This window comes from Kogia breviceps, chromosome 11 (genome assembly GCF_026419965.1).
Source record: "Kogia breviceps isolate mKogBre1 chromosome 11, mKogBre1 haplotype 1, whole genome shotgun sequence".
NCBI lineage: Eukaryota > Metazoa > Chordata > Mammalia > Artiodactyla > Physeteridae > Kogia > Kogia breviceps.
In genome coordinates, this window is record NC_081320.1 from 51,873,749 (window position 1) to 51,893,701 (window position 19,953).

The 19,953-nt window shown below is 37.2% G+C and overlaps 1 protein-coding gene across 2 annotated transcripts in view; it reads left to right on the top strand.

The window, feature by feature from the left end:
- Positions 1 to 282: 282 nt before the first annotated feature.
- Positions 283 to 19,953, top strand: part of XPO1 (exportin 1) — a 43,362-nt gene continuing 23,691 nt past the window's right edge. The window contains exons 1-4 of one of the 2 annotated variants that reach the window (XM_059079244.2): positions 283 to 1,060; positions 4,393 to 4,524; positions 9,574 to 9,675; positions 13,205 to 13,277. In XM_059079244.2, coding sequence (XP_058935227.1) covers positions 4,399 to 4,524; positions 9,574 to 9,675; positions 13,205 to 13,277 — 301 coding nt within the window. In that variant the 5' untranslated portion in view covers positions 283 to 1,060; positions 4,393 to 4,398. Of the gene's footprint in view, positions 1,061 to 1,921; positions 2,449 to 4,392; positions 4,525 to 9,573; positions 9,676 to 13,204; positions 13,278 to 19,953 lie in introns of those variants that run through there. The other variant, XM_067007547.1, reaches the window with a different exon arrangement.

The following is a 19,953-nucleotide window of genomic DNA, read 5'->3' on the forward strand; positions in this document are numbered from 1 at the left end:
CGTCCGCGCGGCTTCTCTTCGCTCTCCTCTCTGCAGGGCTCAGCTCTTCGTCCCACCTCCTGCTCCTCCACCCTCCTCCTAGCTCCTTTGCGACCCGCCCCTCTTCCCCTCCCCCACTCTGCGGGCAAATCGCTGCTGGAAAGAGGCGGGGGACGAAGCGGCGGGCTTGTGTGGAGCCTTGAGGTGGGATTGACGGGCGATCTGGCCAATAGGAGGTAGGCTGATGGCGCGGCTGTGGCTGGAACCGGCCAATGGGCGGGCGGGCTGGGGGCGGAGGCCCAGGTTCCAAACGCTCCGCGGCGCCATGGGCTGAAAACTCAACCGAGATGGAATCTCCCAGTCTGAACCGGTTTCAACCGGTTCCGAGTTTGAGGCACTAGGAGGAGGGGGAGAAGCGGCTGCAGCGGCCGCGGCAGGAGCAGCGGGAGCTACAGCATCAGCAAGAGCAACAGTAGCTACAGCCCCGGCGGCGGTGCCTGTTCCAGTCTTTGCTGCTGCAGTCCGTGCAACCACCCAGAGGGGGAGGGGGGAACCACCAGTCGCTGAGGAGCAGGAGAAGGGGGGAAAGTTTAGGCGAGCCTGGGTGGGGGGGGCCCAGCGCCGGAGCCGCGTGAGAGGGGGAGCCGTATTTTGGTAGGGGGGAGTCGGACTGCAACTGGCAGTAGAGCGTCCCCCGGCCGTGTGGACTCTACAGCCCCTACTCCTGCCGCTCCTGCTGCCGCCTGTAGCTGGAGGGTCTCCCTGGGGCAGAATCTTTGGGACTTGACCCCGTTCCCCTCCCCCTTCCCTCACTCCCTAGCCAGGCGGGAGCATTTATTCCACAGATTAATTCCCCTTCTTTTTTTTGGGGGGGGCGGGTGTGTGTATCGGGGGGAGGTGTCCCTGAAATAGTAAATATTGTTGAGCTTTTTTTGCTCTTATCCTCTTCGTTTTTTTAATTTCCTTTTTTAAGGTGGGAAAACTGTGAAACCCACCTTGATTTCCTCCCCTCTCCCCCCCCCATCCTCCCTTGCCCTAATCCCCCGACAAGGAAGGAAGAAGCAGTTGGTTCAATCTCTGGGTAAGTCTACTGTGTCTTCGGGGTCGAGGGTCGGGCGGCCGGGCGGGAGAAGGCTGGCGTGGGGCGCGGCGGCGGCCGCGGGAGGCGAACCGGGGAGGCGGCGGCGGGCCCACAGCAGAGCCTGCGATTGAATGGAGCCGCTCTGCCGCTGGGGGATGGAGGCGGGGAGGCTGCCGCGGGAGGGGAGCGCTTGCTGGGTCATTCGCGTGTGCGGGTAGCGGTGGAGGAAGGCAAGGAGCGTGATAGTGAAGTGGGGCCCGGCGCGGGGGTGGAAGGGCTTCCCCAGCCCCTTGGGTTGGGGAGAAGTTGGGGTGATTTCAGGAACATTTCTGTAAATTATTAGGAGTGGAAGTTTCCAGAAATATTTAGTGCAGCAGCAATGAAACGTCCGCTTGCATCACGTGGCCCCTCGGTGGAGAGCTTGGGATCGCGGGAGGGAGGGGCTCTTAAGTCCTTGCTCCTCCTGCAGGGAAACTCAGAATCTCTGGCTTTTTACAGAGTAGAATTAGAAGTAGGAAAGGTTAGTTGATTTTTTAGGGAACTGTAGATGAGGTTCCGTGCTGTAGTTTGTTTCGGGGGACTTAAGTGTGTAAAGTGATCGACTCATTTACTGCTGGCATTGTACAGTGGATAATACCCTGATTCTCTTTCATTCCCATGTCTGAGTTTGGGGTGGGTGGGAGGAAGTGGTGTACTGGGGGAAGCATGAGAGATTTGCCCAGCCCGGACCTCCTCTGACCACGCAGAGGCCATGCTGCATAGAGAATGGGGCGGTAAACTTCAGGCGCCTGGTCTAAATGCCTTCTCCGAGTATGGGCGGGGTGAGTGCGTGCTCCAGTATGCTATAGTTAGAAGTGCTGCACTTCGGTTCGGGTGGGAAGGAGGGGAGGGCGGGCCTTAGTGAGGTGTGTTTCTACTGAATGAAGCAGGCAATTGCCCACACAATCTATAAAGTAGCAGTCTTCCTCCTTGCAGCGACTTGTTTTCTGACCTACTATGTATTTATCATTAAGCAACGGTTATGATTTTCTCGTTTTTGGATGGGAGCTGGCAGTGTGTAGTTGCCTGCCTATTCAGTTTGAAGTGGCAGTGAAGGTATTTTGGTAGTCACTTGTAGAGTCACCACGTGGCTGGATAATACCTTATATTTGCTATAGAGTGAGTGGAATTTAGGATTGAGTGTCCCAAGGAGAAGGAAAAGCTTTTGTGGTTTCTTTCACCTCTCCCGCTATGGCTGTTTGTTGTCTGCCTGATTGTGTATCTTAAGCGCGTGGGACACTGCTGTTAGTGGAAAGAATGTTTTGGAAGCTATTTGATTTGGGAGACTAAATGTACTTGGCATTGACTAGAAAGCCGCCATTTCTGTACTACGTACGGTTCGAGAATAGGTAGGTCATTTCGAAGATAGCCGCTAGTTTTAAGGGTGGCATACCCTGCTGTATTTAACACAAGTTTCTATTCTAAACCTGATTTTTTTTCACAGGAATTTCTCATTTTTGTAAGGACAATGTGCTTGAAAACGAAACTTTTTAGAGTCACTTTATTCTTTCTCGTTTTGGCTATTATGATAGGAGGAAATAGGATAAAAGTTCGTTCAATTTTTAACCCCCCCAATCGAAAACATTTGATATATAGATCTTGGTTCTTTGTGGACATTGCTTTTCAGCCTCAATTTTTAAGATTGTTCTGATCCTTTGAAATTGTATGGCACTTGAATGGGGTAAATTTACACTTCCATTTGTGAAACATATATTTTCTTTTTCATATTAGTATTTAGATCAAAGATTGTGTATGTCAGGTATTTTGCATTAAAAATACATTTAATAACTGCTGTAGAAATTTTTGAAATCTCACCAGTTTTTACTGTCAACAGTGGATGGAAAGACTTAAGAGGAATAAAAATCCTCGAACTCATAATATCTCAGTTTTTACATTATATCTAACCTAACTGATCCTTCAGACTTTTACTTTGTTGTAACTGACATTATCGTTAAATAAAACATTTGACTTGAAATTGCTGCCATTATTAACGTTTTTTAGCTGTTATAAAATAGACAAGAAATAACACCTTTTTCCTAACAAGCTGCTTTGTCCAAACATAATGTAATCAAATTAGCCACCCATTTCCTGATCTTGGAAGGTTAAGAGAGGGAGAAGTAGAGATGACCATCTGACCTTGTTGGGTCTAAGTACAGTAAACCAGGGGTACTTAACTCAAAGTTTCATGCATGGCTTTCATGGTGTCCTGAATCGTCTGGAATTGTATACAAAGTTGTGAATTTTTTAAATTTGGCAACAGCTATCCTGTTCCTCTGATTGTGAGGCATCTTAACCCAAAAACGTTGGAGGAGTGCTGATTTAGCCAGTCAGACTTAAGTGGCACTGGCTTTGAAGAAAAAGCAAAAGGAAAGATTTTTATAAGGCTGGGCAACAAGAATGTGCATGTGTGCCAGCACCTTGGAGTAGAATCCTCTTAAAGGGGAACCATTGCATATGAACCAGTAGGTTTTAGCCAGTACATTACTTGAGGTGAAGAAGCTCATTTTTCTGTTATGGTAGAATTTGGTCTTATTTGGAAAATAGCAAGATTTTACAGCTTTTTGTTTTGCCAGTCAGTACCTGGAAATTAAAATCTTGTTTGACATATTACCATAGTTTTTTTTTCTAGACCAAATATTCAAGGAGCTTGTACGCTTGTAATTTAAATCTCCAAATTCATTCAGGGATGAAAGAAACAAGTATAGTTTAATTGAGTGCAAAAGCTTAAATTCTATAGAGGTTAAGGATACCAACTTTGTTAGACTTGTTAGCTAATCATTGCTATATATAGGAAAACTTTTATATCACATTTAATTTTTAGTGTCTTCAATATATCTTAAAAATTAAGGTAACATGAAATGAGGGAAAGTGAGCTTTTACTGAACTAGAAGACCCTACTTGGGGCGGGGGGCGGGGATCCATTTGAGCTTCATCTGTATTTAAAATTTTCGAGATCAAGATTTTAAATTGTATCAGGTTTTAGGGCCATAAATTCTTTAATAATCATTTTTTAAATGGGTTAGGGTAACTTCATATACATGTTAGTAGAAAGAACAGTATGATTTTTCTGGGGTGTAAAAATAAAGTGGACCCTAATGATTAATGCAGTTGTGGAATACCTAAGTAACTTCAGCATTTATTTGCTTTTACCATCTCAGTTGTTTAGGTAAAATCTCTGAAATACAAAGTAAAATATTTGTAAGAACATGGTTGAAGTAAAATAACTTGAGTAGAAAGTTTCTGACAATGTGAAAACTTCATAGGCACCTTAAATTCTTTTTCTTTATTTTCAGTAATCTATGCCAGCAATTATGACAATGTTAGCAGACCATGCAGCTCGCCAGCTGCTTGATTTCAGCCAAAAACTGGATATCAACCTTTTAGACAACGTGGTGAATTGCTTATACCACGGAGAAGGAGCCCAGGTAAAGTAGCTGATCAAAACATTATTGCAGAGTAATAAAGTTGTTGAGTTTAGAATAAAATTTTAAATTACCACCTTTTTAAAAAGTATCCCATAGTTTGTATGAAATTGGAATTATATATTCTGAGAGGTGGTCTAGAGAAAGAAGTTGCATTACATTTTGAAATGGTTTGGAGTGGGATGTTTTGGAATATTATTATTATACTTGTTCTGTTCTTCAGCAACCTTTACCGCATTTAATAAAAGATACAACCCAATGTATTAAATATTTTGTAGATATTAAAGGTTGTGTGTCCTTTATATATTTAATGTATTTGGAGTTAATATGAGTCTTCTGTTTTTGAAACATTTAAATTGCAGAAGTACTTCACAGATAAAACTTGTTTTAAATATCTCACAATACCAAGTATTTTTACATTATTTGAATTTTAGCACTTGTAAAAGTGATACTGTTAGAATAGGAAATTATCTTACACTTAATCTATGTTTTGATCAGTTTAAGGTTTGGGGATTTTTTTTAAAAAAACAGGAATGTTTGTAAATTTAAAATTTTTTTATGGTACAAGAAACTGGACAATCTTGAATCTGCACCCTGCGAACCTAATAATGTAAAGTTTTAAACGAGTAAAAGTTTCTGTTCCTGGATTTAAAAAATCTTATAAGGTGACGTGACAGATATCTTACTAGTAAAATTTTGTTGCCAAAAAGTGCATTTCTGGTAGATAATGTATCTTCAAGCTATTAATTTATATTTGCGTAGTTAAACCCTGGCTGCTTTCATACTTTTCAGAAACCTCTGAAAGGTGGATATAGTAGTATCTTTTATAGATAGTCCAAAAAACATGATGTATAAATATTAGCAAGTGCATAAGTATTTCTATTCCTTTCTGAAATCTAACATTGGTTTCACTATAATAAAGAAAAAATTTGAAGGGAAAAAGGGCCATGAAAGTTGTATGAGTGGAAAAAATTACAGTGATTTTGTAAGCTTGTTAGTGCAGTTTTGTACTCCTAGGCGCTTTCGACAGTGTTCTTGTCTCCAAAAGCATTCCTGAAAAAGTGTCCGTATTTGCTACACATACCATACATTCAACATGGAGCTTTAAGCTCCATTTCATCCCAGCATGGATGTATGGAAAGCAGCTGCTTTTGGAAGAAAGTATGACAGTAAGGTTGAAATGCATGAAGTAAGGTTGGGCTCAACTTTGACTATATTAGAAGCATAAGTCTATAAGCCATTAGGAAGATTGGCATTTAATTTTATCACATCATTAAGCTGCCGCTGCTCTTTAGTTTTTGTTCTTTTTTAACCTGGTTCACAGCATCTAAAAGTATGATGACTAGGGGCTTCCCTGGTGGCGCAGTGGTTGAGAGTCCGCCTGCTGATGCAGGGGACAGGGGTTCGTGCCTTGGTCCGGGAAGATCCCACATGCCGCAGAGCGGCTGGGCAGGTGAGCCATGGCCGCTGAGCCTGCGTGTCCGGAGCCTGTGCTCCGCAATGGGAGAGGCCACAACAGTGAGAGGCCCGCGTACCGCAAAAAATAAAATAAAATAAAAATGTGGTGACTAAATAGACCAGTCAGTGTTCTAGGCTTATAACGTAAGTAATTATAAAGACTATGTTGTAATGCTGCTTTAGTAATGTTTCAGTGTCGAAATTTAATGATTTGTTTTAAATTTGACTTTTGAATAAAGACTAGATTTAGAAAAGTGTTTACAGATATTTTCCATTTATGAAGACAAAATTAACTTTCCCAAAAGTAAGAATTTTATGTCTGGTTAGATTTCTCATGAGACAAGTCAATTGCATAAAGAATAATCAGTAAGTTGGTATTTGTTATAGATAAGGGAACAGGCTTAGAGCTTAAAGGCAGTTAAGAACCCCTTTTCTGAAAGTGCTATCTTTAAACTTTCTTGTTCAGTTTTTTATATACCACTTCTTGGGAGTTTTATTTTGAATAGAAAGTTGAAGGTTGCAGTGGAAAACATGTTTTTAGTGTTAGATGTCTTAAATTTATTCCAGTAAGTTTTCTAGTCGTTCCTCTAGAGTCTCATCTACAAAGTGTTACCTACCTTGCAAGAGACTGGAGGATTAGTGATGAGGTTTTGTAAAGCACCTGTTAGTGGTGACTGCTGTTTAGGAGCCATTCTGTTGAAAGGGTACTTTGAAAGTATAATGAAGATTTCACTTATGTGATGTAAACTCAGTGTTTTAAAATATGGTTTGGTGGGGAGTTTTTGTTTGGTTTGGGTCTGTCATAAAATATGTACTTAAAATAGCAAGTAGAAATTATGCTAATTAAGCTTTCAAACTCACCTGTATGTAGCCTTTTTTGAAAAGGATTACATAACTTTGGAGAGGAAGGAATTATTAGAAGGGTGGCCTTTAATCTGTAGATAGAACTTTAACCTAGATGGGTAGTATAGTAGAATAATTAGCACTGTAATATTAGGACTACCTTCTGTTATAAACATTTTTCTATTTTTAGCCAAGTAGGACTCCAGGGAAACAAAAATGTTGGAGTTGGGTGTTTTCTCCAGTACTCTGTTAAGTGTCTTGAACTCTTTTATCTATTGCTTAGCAACTAAAATACTTTCACCATTCAGTTAGTAACACAGGGAGATGCCAGATTTTCTCTCTCTTCAGTTTTCCTTTGTGCCTTTTTAAACCCCTCCTGGGGTTTTAAGTTAATAAAGGAATATATTTTTTTAAAAAACATATATTACGTAAGGACAGTGGGATTAAGACAAATTTTAAAAAGGACACAAATACTAGATACTAGAAATAACTTTAGAGAGCAAAATTACAACAAAAAGGTTGACTGAAAAGGAAGGAATGTGATTTATGGGGAGATTGAAATGAATGGTGGTAGAGTGGGAACTATTCATTTATGTGTAGAATGCTCATCACTTCAAAAAAATCTGATAAAGTTGTATCTTGACCAAATAACTTTTACTAGGCATGGATCTTTGATGTACCTTATCCTCTTAATATTTGTTACTATTTTATATGCAAGTCTCTATCAAGTTACATATTCTTAGGAAGAGTATCAAAACACTGCTAAAATGGGCTTTGGCCGTAAATAATTCACATCAACATTCTTTCTACCTTTTGTTGGTTGGTTATTATATGATACAATTACAACCCTTTAAAGAAATCAAATTAAAAATGTATAGTTGTATTTCAGGACTTCACACACTTGCTCTAATCCCAGACCCTTAGGGTGGAACCCAGGCACCTTATTTTTCTTTCAAGTTCCAAAGTGTTTCTGGTCTTATTGGCAGGATACAGAACCATTACCTAATTTAGTGGGTGTGTATTTGTCAACATTTTAAACAATAAGTGTATAAATGCCACAAGAGAAAAATGATTTTTTTTTTGTAAATTGGAATAAAAGCCAACTTAAAGATTATGAGGTATCTGTGTTGGAGATCGTTTAAATAAGAATGCTTTTCTCCCCCCCCCTTTTGATCCTTCCTTGTTTATAACCCATAGAATCAAACCCTTGATCCAAGTAAATGATCTAACAGAAGGATAATTGTCAAATTTTAAAACCATAAAACTTTACTCTTTGGTTACAACATGTGATAGAAATAGGTAAAAGTTAATTAGGGAGGATCCAGTTGAGCTACAAAACAGCCTTTAAAGGTAAAAAGATTAAGCGGTTGCTTCCTGAAAAAAATTAATAGATTTATCAGCCTTTGGTAAAATGTAGTGTTCATATTGTATGAAAAACTAACAGTTAAAATGAAGAAACTAGATAATGTCAACATGGCTAGATCTTTAAAACTGTCAATTGTCAATCATATCTCAGTGAAGCTGAGGAAAATAAACTATGTCAAATGGAAAGAGCAAACTGCAGAAGGATTTCTACAATATACTATTTATATAAAATTTAGTAACCACACAACTATATTTATGAAATTCATACACATGCTGTGAAAATACAGACAGGAAAAGGCACCAAAGTCATGAAAGAGATTATCTCTAAAGAAGGAACAAAGGAAGGAAATGGCGCTGAAGAAAGGTACAAAGTTCCATAAGTTTTAGATCTTACGTTTAAAAGAAAAACAGACAAATGCAGCAAAATCTTAACATTTGTTAATTCTAGATGCTGGTTTCATAGGTTTAAATATTCTGGGTTTGCATTTTAGAAATACAAAAGCAAAAAAAGAAAATTTTCAAAATAAGCTAGGATTTAATATATGAAATTAAAGGATTTTCAGAGACACAGGTGTGTTAACAATAAACTGAAGATACTGCTTTAAAAAGGTCTTATGTGTCTCAACAGCTATTAGAGAGTTGTAGGCTTACTTAGACCTAGCTTTTATCTGTCTCCCCTGAAATATAATTTTATAAAGTTTGTGAAAGATATCTTGGTGACTCTTGTATACCATTACATAACTTATCTAAGTAGATGTGAGTTTTTATATGTTGCTTTTGGTTGATTGTATGCTGAGAACCCCTTTATGTCAGAGTAGACGATTGAATTTAAGTTCAGTTTTGAGAATACCAAATAAAGCAGATTATGGGGAAAAAACCCTTTTCTGTTTCAAAAGAATGTACTCATTCTTTTTGTTGTTGTTAATTAATTTTTTAATTCGTTAATTAATTTATTTTTGGCTGTGTTGGGTCTTCGTTGCTGCGCGCGGGCTTTCTCTAGTTGCGGTGCGCAGGCTTCTTATTGCAGTGGCTTCTTGTTGCAGAGCCCAGGCTCTAGGCACGTGAGCTTCAGTAGTTGTGGCGCGCAGGCTCAGTAGTTGTGGCGCACGGGCCTAGCTGCTCTGCGGCATGTGGGATCTTCCCCAACCAGGGCTCGAACCCGTGTCCCCTGCATTGGCAGGCGGATTCTTAACCACTGCGCCACCAGGGAAGCCCTGTACCCATTCTTAATTCAAGTTGATAATGGACACATTTTTATTTCCAAGGACTAGTTTCTTGAGTATTTCTGAAAGTTGTTAAAATCACTGTCCGATTAGGATTTGTGCCTTGCTCAATACCATTCGAAAGAACAAATTAGCTTAAAATTCTTTTTGTATACTATTTTAGCAAAGAATGGCTCAAGAAGTACTGACACATTTAAAGGAGCATCCTGATGCATGGACAAGAGTCGACACAATTTTGGAATTTTCACAGAATATGAACACGAAAGTAAGCAAGTGGTGGTTTTTAAATCCCTTATTTCTTCTTTTCTTCCAGTCATAAACTTTGAGGAAGGTATCTCATTTTTAGTATTAGCATTTGTTATCTCAAATCATTTAATAATGTTAACTTATTTCAAAATTTAGTCTTAAACATAGAATTAATTCTTGCAAATAGTCCTAAGAATTATAAATGAAGTTTTGAAATTGGGACTAGTATGCAAGGTGGCTTTTTTTTTGTTGTTTGGGGGTTTTTTTGTTTGTTTGTTTTTTTCTTTTTTCTTTTTAGAATATGTGTACAGATCTCAGCATAAATTCTGAATGTTATTCAGAGATGAAACATAACATCAGAGGAATTATTTGGGGCAAGTAATCAATATAACACAGGCTAGGCACCTCCAAAACCAAGTTGTGTGGGCAGCGTAAAACCCTACTCCATGGTACCAATGCTTTTTATGGGACAGCACTCAGTTTTTATTTGCAATTGAAAATGTTATCATTTGGGTCCTTTTTTCTGAAGTTTGAACAGAAGGGTTGATCAAAATGTGTTTTGACTGTTTAGGCTTGATGATTCACACTTCTCTTTAAACTGCCTTAAAGTAGTAAAATACCATGCATGGCATTCTGTTTAAATACACACAAGGTTTCCACTTGGTATACATTGTGTTAAAACAGAAAGTAGCCATGTTCACCTCTGTTTCTGAAATCAGACTGTGTTAATTAACAGTTTTAAAATATTAACTAGTTTTGACATCTTATAAATTTTAGGGCAAAAATACAGTCCAGAACTTCCTCAAAGTGCTAACCTTAAGTAACATAACAGTGTTTGCCTGTTTGCTTGCCTGGTAAATTTTGCTTTTTATACTGACAGACATTACTAATGTTTAAGTTGATTTATCAACAGTATTTTTAAAAACTCAAATTTGTCTTGTGAAAAATGAGATGATTAGAGGAACAGAAAGAAAGCAACAGGTAAAGAATTCTTCCATTTACATAAATTACAAATGATTTGGTGCTAAATTTATGCACTATGACATTTGGCTTTTATGCAATCATTTTTTTTTCTTTAAAGATGTTAACACTACCTGATATTAATCATAATGTTCCATTATGTTGATTGCTTGTAATAGGAAGAAAAGGGGTGTCTTCCTGTGCAACTGACACAGCTAGGCTTTGACGGCAGGCCTCCACAAGGTCTACCCTTTTGATTCCCTTTAACTGAATTCTGTTCATCAATTGTTTTTGTTTCATGGGCGGTGGGTGGGGAAAGGGGAATTCAATGCGTAAAATAAGTATTTCTAAGGGCTCAGTAGAAATTTCTACCATAGGGATCATTTCATGCATTTATTTTTTTCATTTAGTCTTTGCTGTTCTCTGTCCCTCATCTTCATAACTCAGCAGTGGATTCCTCAAGTCCTGAGGTGTAAAGCAGAAACTTCATACTTCAGAATGATATTTGGATTATTTATGTATATTTCCAAAGTAGTTATTTATCATTGGCCCTCAGATTTGGCTATCACTTCAGATTTTTTAATCAAAATACTCCTTTTCAAAGAAATGTGAATTCTCATCATGTGTAGAGTCTTAATGTCTAGGAGAGATTGGGTTTTAGGGTACTATGTTGGTGATCTATGTATTCCTTTGAACTAATTAGTGAAAAGCTTTTATTGGGCTTCCTGCCTCAGACCTGTTTGCAGAAAGATGAAAAGATGAATTGTATCTTCAGCAAGCTTGTGCTACTTTTTTACAGTTGGAGAAAGGACTAGAGGTTAGTAAATAGGTAATTTAGGTAACAACAGTATCAGATATAAAGGCAGAAGTAAATAAGTGCAACAATGAAGGGGGGATATCCTTCAATTAAAAAGGGTAGGCTGAAAATACATTGAGTAAATATGGTTAAGTTATCATTAAGATTAGTACTTCTTAACTGGTGTATTTATGGTGGGTTTTGTGTCTTAGTTTCTTAAACATCTTTGTAATTGGCTGAGAATTAGCAAGAGGATATATATTCCATGTAGTAAGAAGTGCATTTGTTTTGACTTAGTAAAACTTTTGACACTCTGATTTCATGCCTTTAAAATTAATTTAAAGCAAGTTTAGGGTAGTATGTTTTTAAAAGTTAATTTAGAATTTTAGTCAGTGAGAAACTTATCTTTTTTGTTTATTTACATTTGTCTGAAACGTATACCTATAAAGAGAGGTAAATGAACAGGAAAGAAAGCTTCACCATTTACTGCTGATTATGAAACTTTAATGGCATCAAATTTATAATTTGTAATTTCAGAATTTTGCTTTGGCCTTGTTTTTATTTTTGGAGTCTTTTTAAGGAATGTTCTGCAAATGTAGGATTTGGGTTGAAATGGCAAATTTTTCCTAAAAAGTATGAAATGTTAAAAATGAAAGAAAACAGCAAAAACACTGTTTGAGCACAATGTAGTTTGGGACAGTCTATATTGTGCTTTGGATAAAGTGTGCATTCACATGATCCCTTTGGTTGAAATACTAATGCTCCTATTTTATTGTGTGATGACTAACCATTTTAAAGATGAACTCTTATTCTCAGCCAAAACTTGCAATCTGAGGTTATATGTCTATATATGAATGAGTTTACCTTTCAGGTATTATAGCTGATTCTTCCCTAATTCAACCAGTTGAAGCATACCACAACAGTTTTGACCCTTTTCTTCCTCCTGTCTATCCACACTAATTGGTCATGGTAATGATTTTGGGTAGTAACTCCTGTAGCCTTGTAAATTGTTATAAATATTGTTGACTATTTAGAGTGAGTAATCAACAGGAGGGACAAAATGGCTTGAAAGTGGTATTTGTATTTATTAACTTCCTTACATTTTTAGTTATCATTTTTATAGTTGGAAGGAATACCTGAAAGGTAGATACAGATTGCAACATTCATTTGTGTATTATTTTGACTGTGCACAAAAGTTTATCTTTAAATTAGTAGAAATAGCAACTATAAGGGTGGGGTTAAAATTTAAAATTAAACCCGTGGGTTGTCTTGCTGCTCCTTAAATAACACACCAGTGATGTTTGTAAACACTTTCTGTAGAAAGTATCTGTGACAATACTTTAATACTTGGCCAAGAGCTTACAACTCCTAGAAGATGGTAGGAAGCTTGAGAGCATCCAAGCTGCTAAATTCTTAGGAGCCTGGTCGTGTTAAAGTACGTGAGCCTATAAGCAGTCATTTATGCTGTGAATTCGTGTCTGGCTGCTACTTTTCCTTCTACACACTAAGCCCATTTGGCTGCTAAGGGCTTTTTATTTGGTTCTTCCTCCTGGTGTGAGCATGTATAAACAGCAGGACGTTAAATAGAGTAGTAAACAATAAAGTGAGGAAAATGCATGAAAACTCAGTATATGGGTGAATAGATCCTTGTTTAATATATGTAATTAAACTTGGTAGCATAATGTTTTTGAAACTTTAGATGTAAATGTGTGAATGTCTGTCCATTTGTGAATCCTGGAAATTGCCAGTCTTACAGCAATATATTCACATGCTTCTATTCTCCAATTTTCAGTATTATGGACTACAAATTTTGGAAAATGTGATAAAAACAAGGTGGAAGATTCTTCCAAGGAACCAATGTGAAGGTAGGAAAGTGTTTTAAAGAATTGTAGATTCAGAATTTTATTATTCCTGGCATTTTTATTATAGTTGAGTATTGGACAGGAGGAATGTGTTGAATCTTTAGTAGGTTATTATGCTCTAATGGATTACTGCTTTCATCATGTTGCAAGGCAGGTTCTGTTTATATTTGGGGGCAGGGGAAGAATAAGGTTATCTTTGGGGGAAAGCAGAAACCAGACTGGTCAAACTTTCTACAGTAAATATTGTGGTGAAAAATTTGTATCAACTTATAGTTAATCTGGACCATGTTTGAAATGAATGAAATTTGAATATGTGCTCTTATGTATTGTTTTAAATTCATCACACAGTAACAAGTAATGGGTACTGTGATACAAGGAATAATATAAATAGAACAGCAAAGGAAAAAAACAAGTTTTAAAAATCAAGACTTTAGCTTTTGAAATTCTGGGCATACCTTATAAGAGGTTGGCTTCTAAAATAAGGAAAGATCAAAAAATGAAGATGTGGTGGTGCCTAGTATTAATATTTTTACTTTTTCCTTTATCACTACCTCATTAAAAGTAGTCATGGTTTAAGAAACATGGGGTAAGGTTAGTCTCTTGGAATTCTTTAATGCAGTTCCTTCCAGTTTTCACATATTGCCTTATTATCTACTTTGTTACTTGTTTAATCTCTGAAAAATAAAGAGAGAAGTCTGGATTTTAAAATGGGGTTATACTACTTTTTGGTGGTGTTTTTTCCTATTAAATTATGTCCCCTTTCTTTGACTGTTGCTCTTTAAGATTTGTCTTTACCTGCTTTCTCATGGTATCTTTATGGTGGAATAGCGACCAGGATTTACTCAGTCTGACTTAAATCTTGACATCTTTCTAGCACATTTAGAGGTCACTGGGACATTTTTTAACGGCAGTATCCCTAGTAAACTGTGAATTAAGAATGATAGTATGAGAGGAAATAGTGCCCCCCCCAAAGAGGCCTGTTTCTTTAAATGTTTTTATTTTGGTTTGAAAGCATTTTAGATCACATTCTGTGGCTTTCTCAGACATTAGTAAGTACAGTTTGACTCTGGCCCAAGTAGATCCTTTGTGCTTCATCACTACTTTAAGGGACCTTAGGTGCAGTCCTGGTTCCTTTACTACTGTTGTTTTATACTTGTGGTCTGAGCCTCAGATTTAACTTTGGCTATGGCTTACCATACCAACAAAAAAGTGTGTAATGTTTTACTTCAGTGCCATTTTACTATATAATAAGTCCCTCTTTAATTTCAAAACACATAGATCTCTGCTTCTTATTACATAAGGATTGTGCTAGATGATCCTCCCAAATTATTTTCCAACTATAAAATTAAATGATTTAAAATTATACTAGCTTATCAGTCATGGTTGTATTTGTTACTGAAAAAATTAGAGGCTAAAGTTCTCCCTGAGGACTTGACAGTTTTTGCTTTCTGCATGAATGGGAGTGGCATGTTTTGGTTTTTATCATAAAGTCAGAAGCTTCCATCTATTTCTATTTAAGTATCAAATATATACATATTCCAGGACATATGTATATTTAATATACGCCCTGGAATATGTATATATTTAATTTTAATTTTGCAGGTCTTACCATCTTGTTTGGCAAAAACTGGTGGAGGCGGGGTGGTGATTATTCTCCCTGAGTCAAGAGAATTCTATTTTATTCATGTGTTTCTATTCTGTATTAGTGAGATACTTCATTTCTCTGCAAGCAGTACTTATAAAAAACATCTATTAGAATCACCTTTCCCCTTGCATTTCCCCTTAACACTAGTGATAAGATTGAGTGGGATGTAAACTTTTTAAAAAGTACCTGAAGTTCTATCACCACATGTATGGTTTTTACTGTCAGTGAAGTCATTACATGGAGGGGAAAGTGTGATGTAATTTTTAGGGTCTTTCAGAGGCTCAATATTAGAAGAGCATGTAAAATGGCTCCCAGAGAATATTAGTAAACTCTATCTAACTTTAGACATACAGCAGCAACTTTGCATGATGCATTTAATGATTTGTGTTTTTAGGGTAATTGACCTTATTTATAAAACATTGGGAAATAAATTTATTCACTACTATATTTATAATTCTTTCCAACTTCGTCAATCCTAGGGGGCTTCTACAATCCTAAAATTTTGTATCTCGCGAAGTATACTAACATTTCTGAATGTTAATTTTCCTTCATCTTTAAGTAACTTCGATATTGGAAATAAATTAGAATAACCCCCCAAATATTGTACATTCTTTTTGTTTATAATTGTCATATCTTTTAAGCTGTTGTCTCCACTTTAGCTAGTCTTTGTCCATTTTAGTACCATTAGGTATTGAGACTATACAAATATATTCCCTACGTCAGAGTATTACAGGTAGGAAGATAGAACATGTTAAAAATAATATCATTTTTTTAAAAATATGATCATTAAATTAGGAGTACATGTAATGAGTGCTAACACATGCTAAAAGAGGGGAAAAATCAGGTTGGCCCCTTTGGACAAGCTCATTCATGAAAATGGCAATGCTTGATGTATTTTAAAGGAAGGATAGGTTTGATTATCATACCTGTCAAACAGCAAGCCAAGATAAGTTTTGTACATTTTTTCCAATCCAGCATATATTTTATCAGCTTCTAGGTTCTTGTCCATAAGCATACGTTAATTTTAACATGTTCTTTTAGTGGAATGGCATTTTCAATTTAGGGCATTATCTACAGCAGTTTGCCAGGAAAATACCTGACAGTTCTGGACTGAGTTAGATGTCTCTTGCTCTGTGTTCCCTTAGTGTGTCCTGTACCAGCGGATCACAAATGAGTAAAATTTAAATGAGCAAAAAAGACAGATAATAGCCAAGTAAGGACATGTTAAAAAACATTTAATTAAAAGATTTTTAATAAAAATAGAGCAAGGGAGATACAACCTTCATAATCATTTTAATGAATTTAGATTTATGTAATACAAAATTAACTACATTGCTCTGATTTTTATTATTTTGCTTTAGGTCAGAAAAATGTGTTTTTTTGGTCACCCCCATCCCCACCCATGCTAACCTTTATCCCACTTAGCTATCACTGTTTTTCTCACTCTTTATCTTTTTTTTTTTTTTTTTTTTTTTTTTTTTTTTTTTTTTTGTGGTGTGTGGGCCTCTCATTGTTGTGGCCGGACTCTCCCGTTGCGGAGCACAGGCTCCGGACGCTCAGGCTTAGCACCATGGCTCACGGGCCCAGCCGCTCCGCGCCATATGGGATCTTCCCATACCGGGGCACAACCCATGTCCCCTGCATCCACAACCCGTGTCCCCTGCATCGGCAGGCAGACTCTCAACCACTGCGCCACACAGGGAAGCCTTCACTCTTTATCTTATCCTCCCAAATATAAGCTTAATGGTATCAGGGATCAGAGAATGTCTATTGCATTCTTACTGCTTGGTATGTGGGTGTTCAGTATATAATTATTCAATTAATGAATTACTATTATTGAAGTACTTCAGTGACTAGCACCACTCCCTATTTGGGATTGATTCGTCTATCTAAGAGCCTAATGACTTTCCCAGTATTTTTGCTTTTACATTTTTAAGTAAGTCAAGACAATTTTTCATTTTAAGATATTGAATGTAGTTCTCTGCTATACAGTAGGTCTTTGTTGTTTATTTTGTATATAGTAGTGTGTATATTTTAATCCCAAACTCCTAATTTATCCCTCCCCCAATCCCCTTTCCCCTTGGGATAACCATAAGTTTTTTGTTTGTTTGTTTTTCTATGTCTGTGACTGTTTCTGTTTTGTAAATAAGTTCATTTGTATCATTTTTAAAGATTACACATATAAGCGATACATGATATTCATCTTTGTCTGCTTTACTTTGCTTAGTATGATAATCCCTAGGTCCATTCATGTTGCTGCAAATGGCACTGTTTCATTCTTTTTTATGCCTGAGTAATATTCGTGTGTGTGTGTGTCACATCTTTATCCAGTCTTCTGTCGATGGACATTTAGGTTGCTTCCATAGTTTTTAAGGAACCTCCATACTGTTCTCCATAGTGACTGTACATATTTACATTCCTACCAACAGTGCAGGAGGGTTGCTTTTTCTCTACACCCTCTCCAGAATTTATTGTAGACTTTTTGGTGGTGGCTATTCTAGCTGGTGTGAGGTGATACCTCATTGTAGGTTTGATTTTCATTTCAGTAATAATTAGCGACGTTGAGCATCCTTTCATGTGCCTTTTGGCCATCTGTATGTCTTCTTTGGAGAAAATGTCTTTTTAGATCTTCTGCCCATTTTTTGATTGTGTTGTTTGGGTGTTTGGGGGGGTGTTTTTATTTTTGAGCTGTGTGAGCTGTTTGTATATTTTGGAGGTTAATCCCTTGTCAGTTGCATCATTCGCAAGTATTTTCTCCCATTCTGTAGATTTTCTTTTTGTTTTGTTTATGGTTTCCTTTGCTGTGCAAAAGCTTTGAAGTTTAATTAGGTCCCATTTGTTTGTTTTTATTTAAGACTTTTTGTGTGTGTGTGGTATGCGGGCCTCTCCCTGTCGTGGCCGTGGCCTCTCCTGTTGCAGAGCACAGGCTCCTTTCACGCAGGCTCAGCGGTCATGGCTCACAGGCCCATCCACTCCGCGGCATGTGGGATCTTCCTGGACTGGGGCATGAACCCGTGTCCCCTGCATCGGCAGGCGGACTCTCAACCACTGTGCCACCAGGGAAGCCCCAAGACAATATTTTTGACTCAAGAAAAAGAATAAATTTTAATAAGTAAAGTGGAATAATTTCCAAATGGGGAGTGGTTACTAGTCATTGAAGCAAAGGTACACTAGGACTGTCAATGGTGTTGGTTCTTCTTTCTTGTCTGCAATGCACAGCTTTCATTATAACCCCCGTTCCTTTTTTAAAATAATTTTGGTGCTTGGTTTAGAAGATTCAAACCATAAAGAAGTGAGGGGAGGCCTCCTTTGTCTCTCCCTGAAAAAAATCTTTGTTAAAGAATCTATTATTTTAATTTAAACCAAAGGATTATATTTTAATCTGTTAAGGCATATGGCTTACAGATCATTACATTTCATGAGATATATACAAACTTGCTGACATTGAAAAGGGGAGTGGTGAATTTATGAAGAAAAGGTTCAAAGTGATAAAGCCATACTATCTTGATTGTCTTGCATGGTTATTGGGATATGATATAAGAGGTAATGTGTGTAAAGCACTCTGCATATCTAGGTGCTGACTATGGATAAACACAACGTGTATGTCGCCAGCTTTTTTCCATGAAAATACTCCCATTTCTCTCCATTTCACCAAGTAATCATATACTAGTCTCAGGCTACCTTGCGATTTCTGCAGTGGCATCCTAACTGGGCTAACACCCGTTTATGTGTGTCCCTTGTAATATATTCACAACAAAGGATTTAGCACGATATTTTTAAAAACAGAACTAAATCAGGTCACTCGCATGCTTAAAGTCTCTCATTGTACTGAATATCACGTTTAACTTGTTGCCTTAAGCAATACTGGCTTTTAAAAATAGTTTGCTTTTTTAAGTTTTATTAAGGTATATTTAACATATACAATAGACTGTGTGTGTTAAAGTGTACAATTTGATACGTTTCGACTTATGCATATACCTGTGAAAACACCGCTGTAATCAAGACCTTCTTCTTTGTGATTGCCCTCTCCTTTACCTCCCCAGCCCCCAATCTGCTTTCTGTCACTCACTTGATTAGCTAGGAGTAGAATGGATAGATCATAGGGGTATGTTCTTAGCTGCCCAACTGTTTTCCAAAATGGTTGTATCACTTTACATTCTCAGTAGCAGTATGCTTCCCATCCTCACCAAAGCTTCGTATGGTCAGTGTTTTTTAATTCTAGCCACTATAGTACATATATAATGGCTTCTCACTGTGACTTCTACTGTTGAGCATCCTTAACATCTGTGTGTATGTTTATTTATTTTAAGTTGATAGTGTTACTCCCTGTTGAACAGAGATAGTTGTTTCCTTTGTTGGTCATTTTGAAAAGAAAATTTAAGTGTTTGGCCTGTTTAAGCCCTTGGCTCTTAAGCAAATCCATGAGAAACTCCTTTTTTCCCACTCATAGAATGTAATGTTTGAAATATCAGTCTGATGGCAGATGTGACAGGCACTCCTATTCTTGTATTTTTGCCAGTTTTATAACATGATGGGATAATAAAGCAAAGATAATATTGATTAAATTTACATTTTATCTAATAAAACAAGGCAGTATTTTTCAAGATGTTCTTTTGCATTTCAGCATCATACATAATTGACAAAGTATTTTCCCACCACTTCAAGTTAAGGTAACAATTTGATCCCCCCAAAGTTTCCTAATTCTGTGGAACGTCCATAAGAGGTCTTTACTTGAGACCTAACAATTCCTAATCCTTACCTTACATCCATGCAGGAGACAGGAACCACCTATAGATTTTATTAAAGGGGTGTAGATTTTATTATGATTATTCTTTTGTTATAGGAAAAATTGTTGAATTTTTAATAAAATAAAAACTTGTGATTAAATATACATAATGTTTACCATTTTAAGTGTATAGTTTATTGTAAGTAAATACATAGTATTGTGCAACCATCATTACTATTCATCTCCAGAATTTTTTCATCATCCCAGTTGAAACTACCGATTAAACATTAACTCGCCATTACACTCTC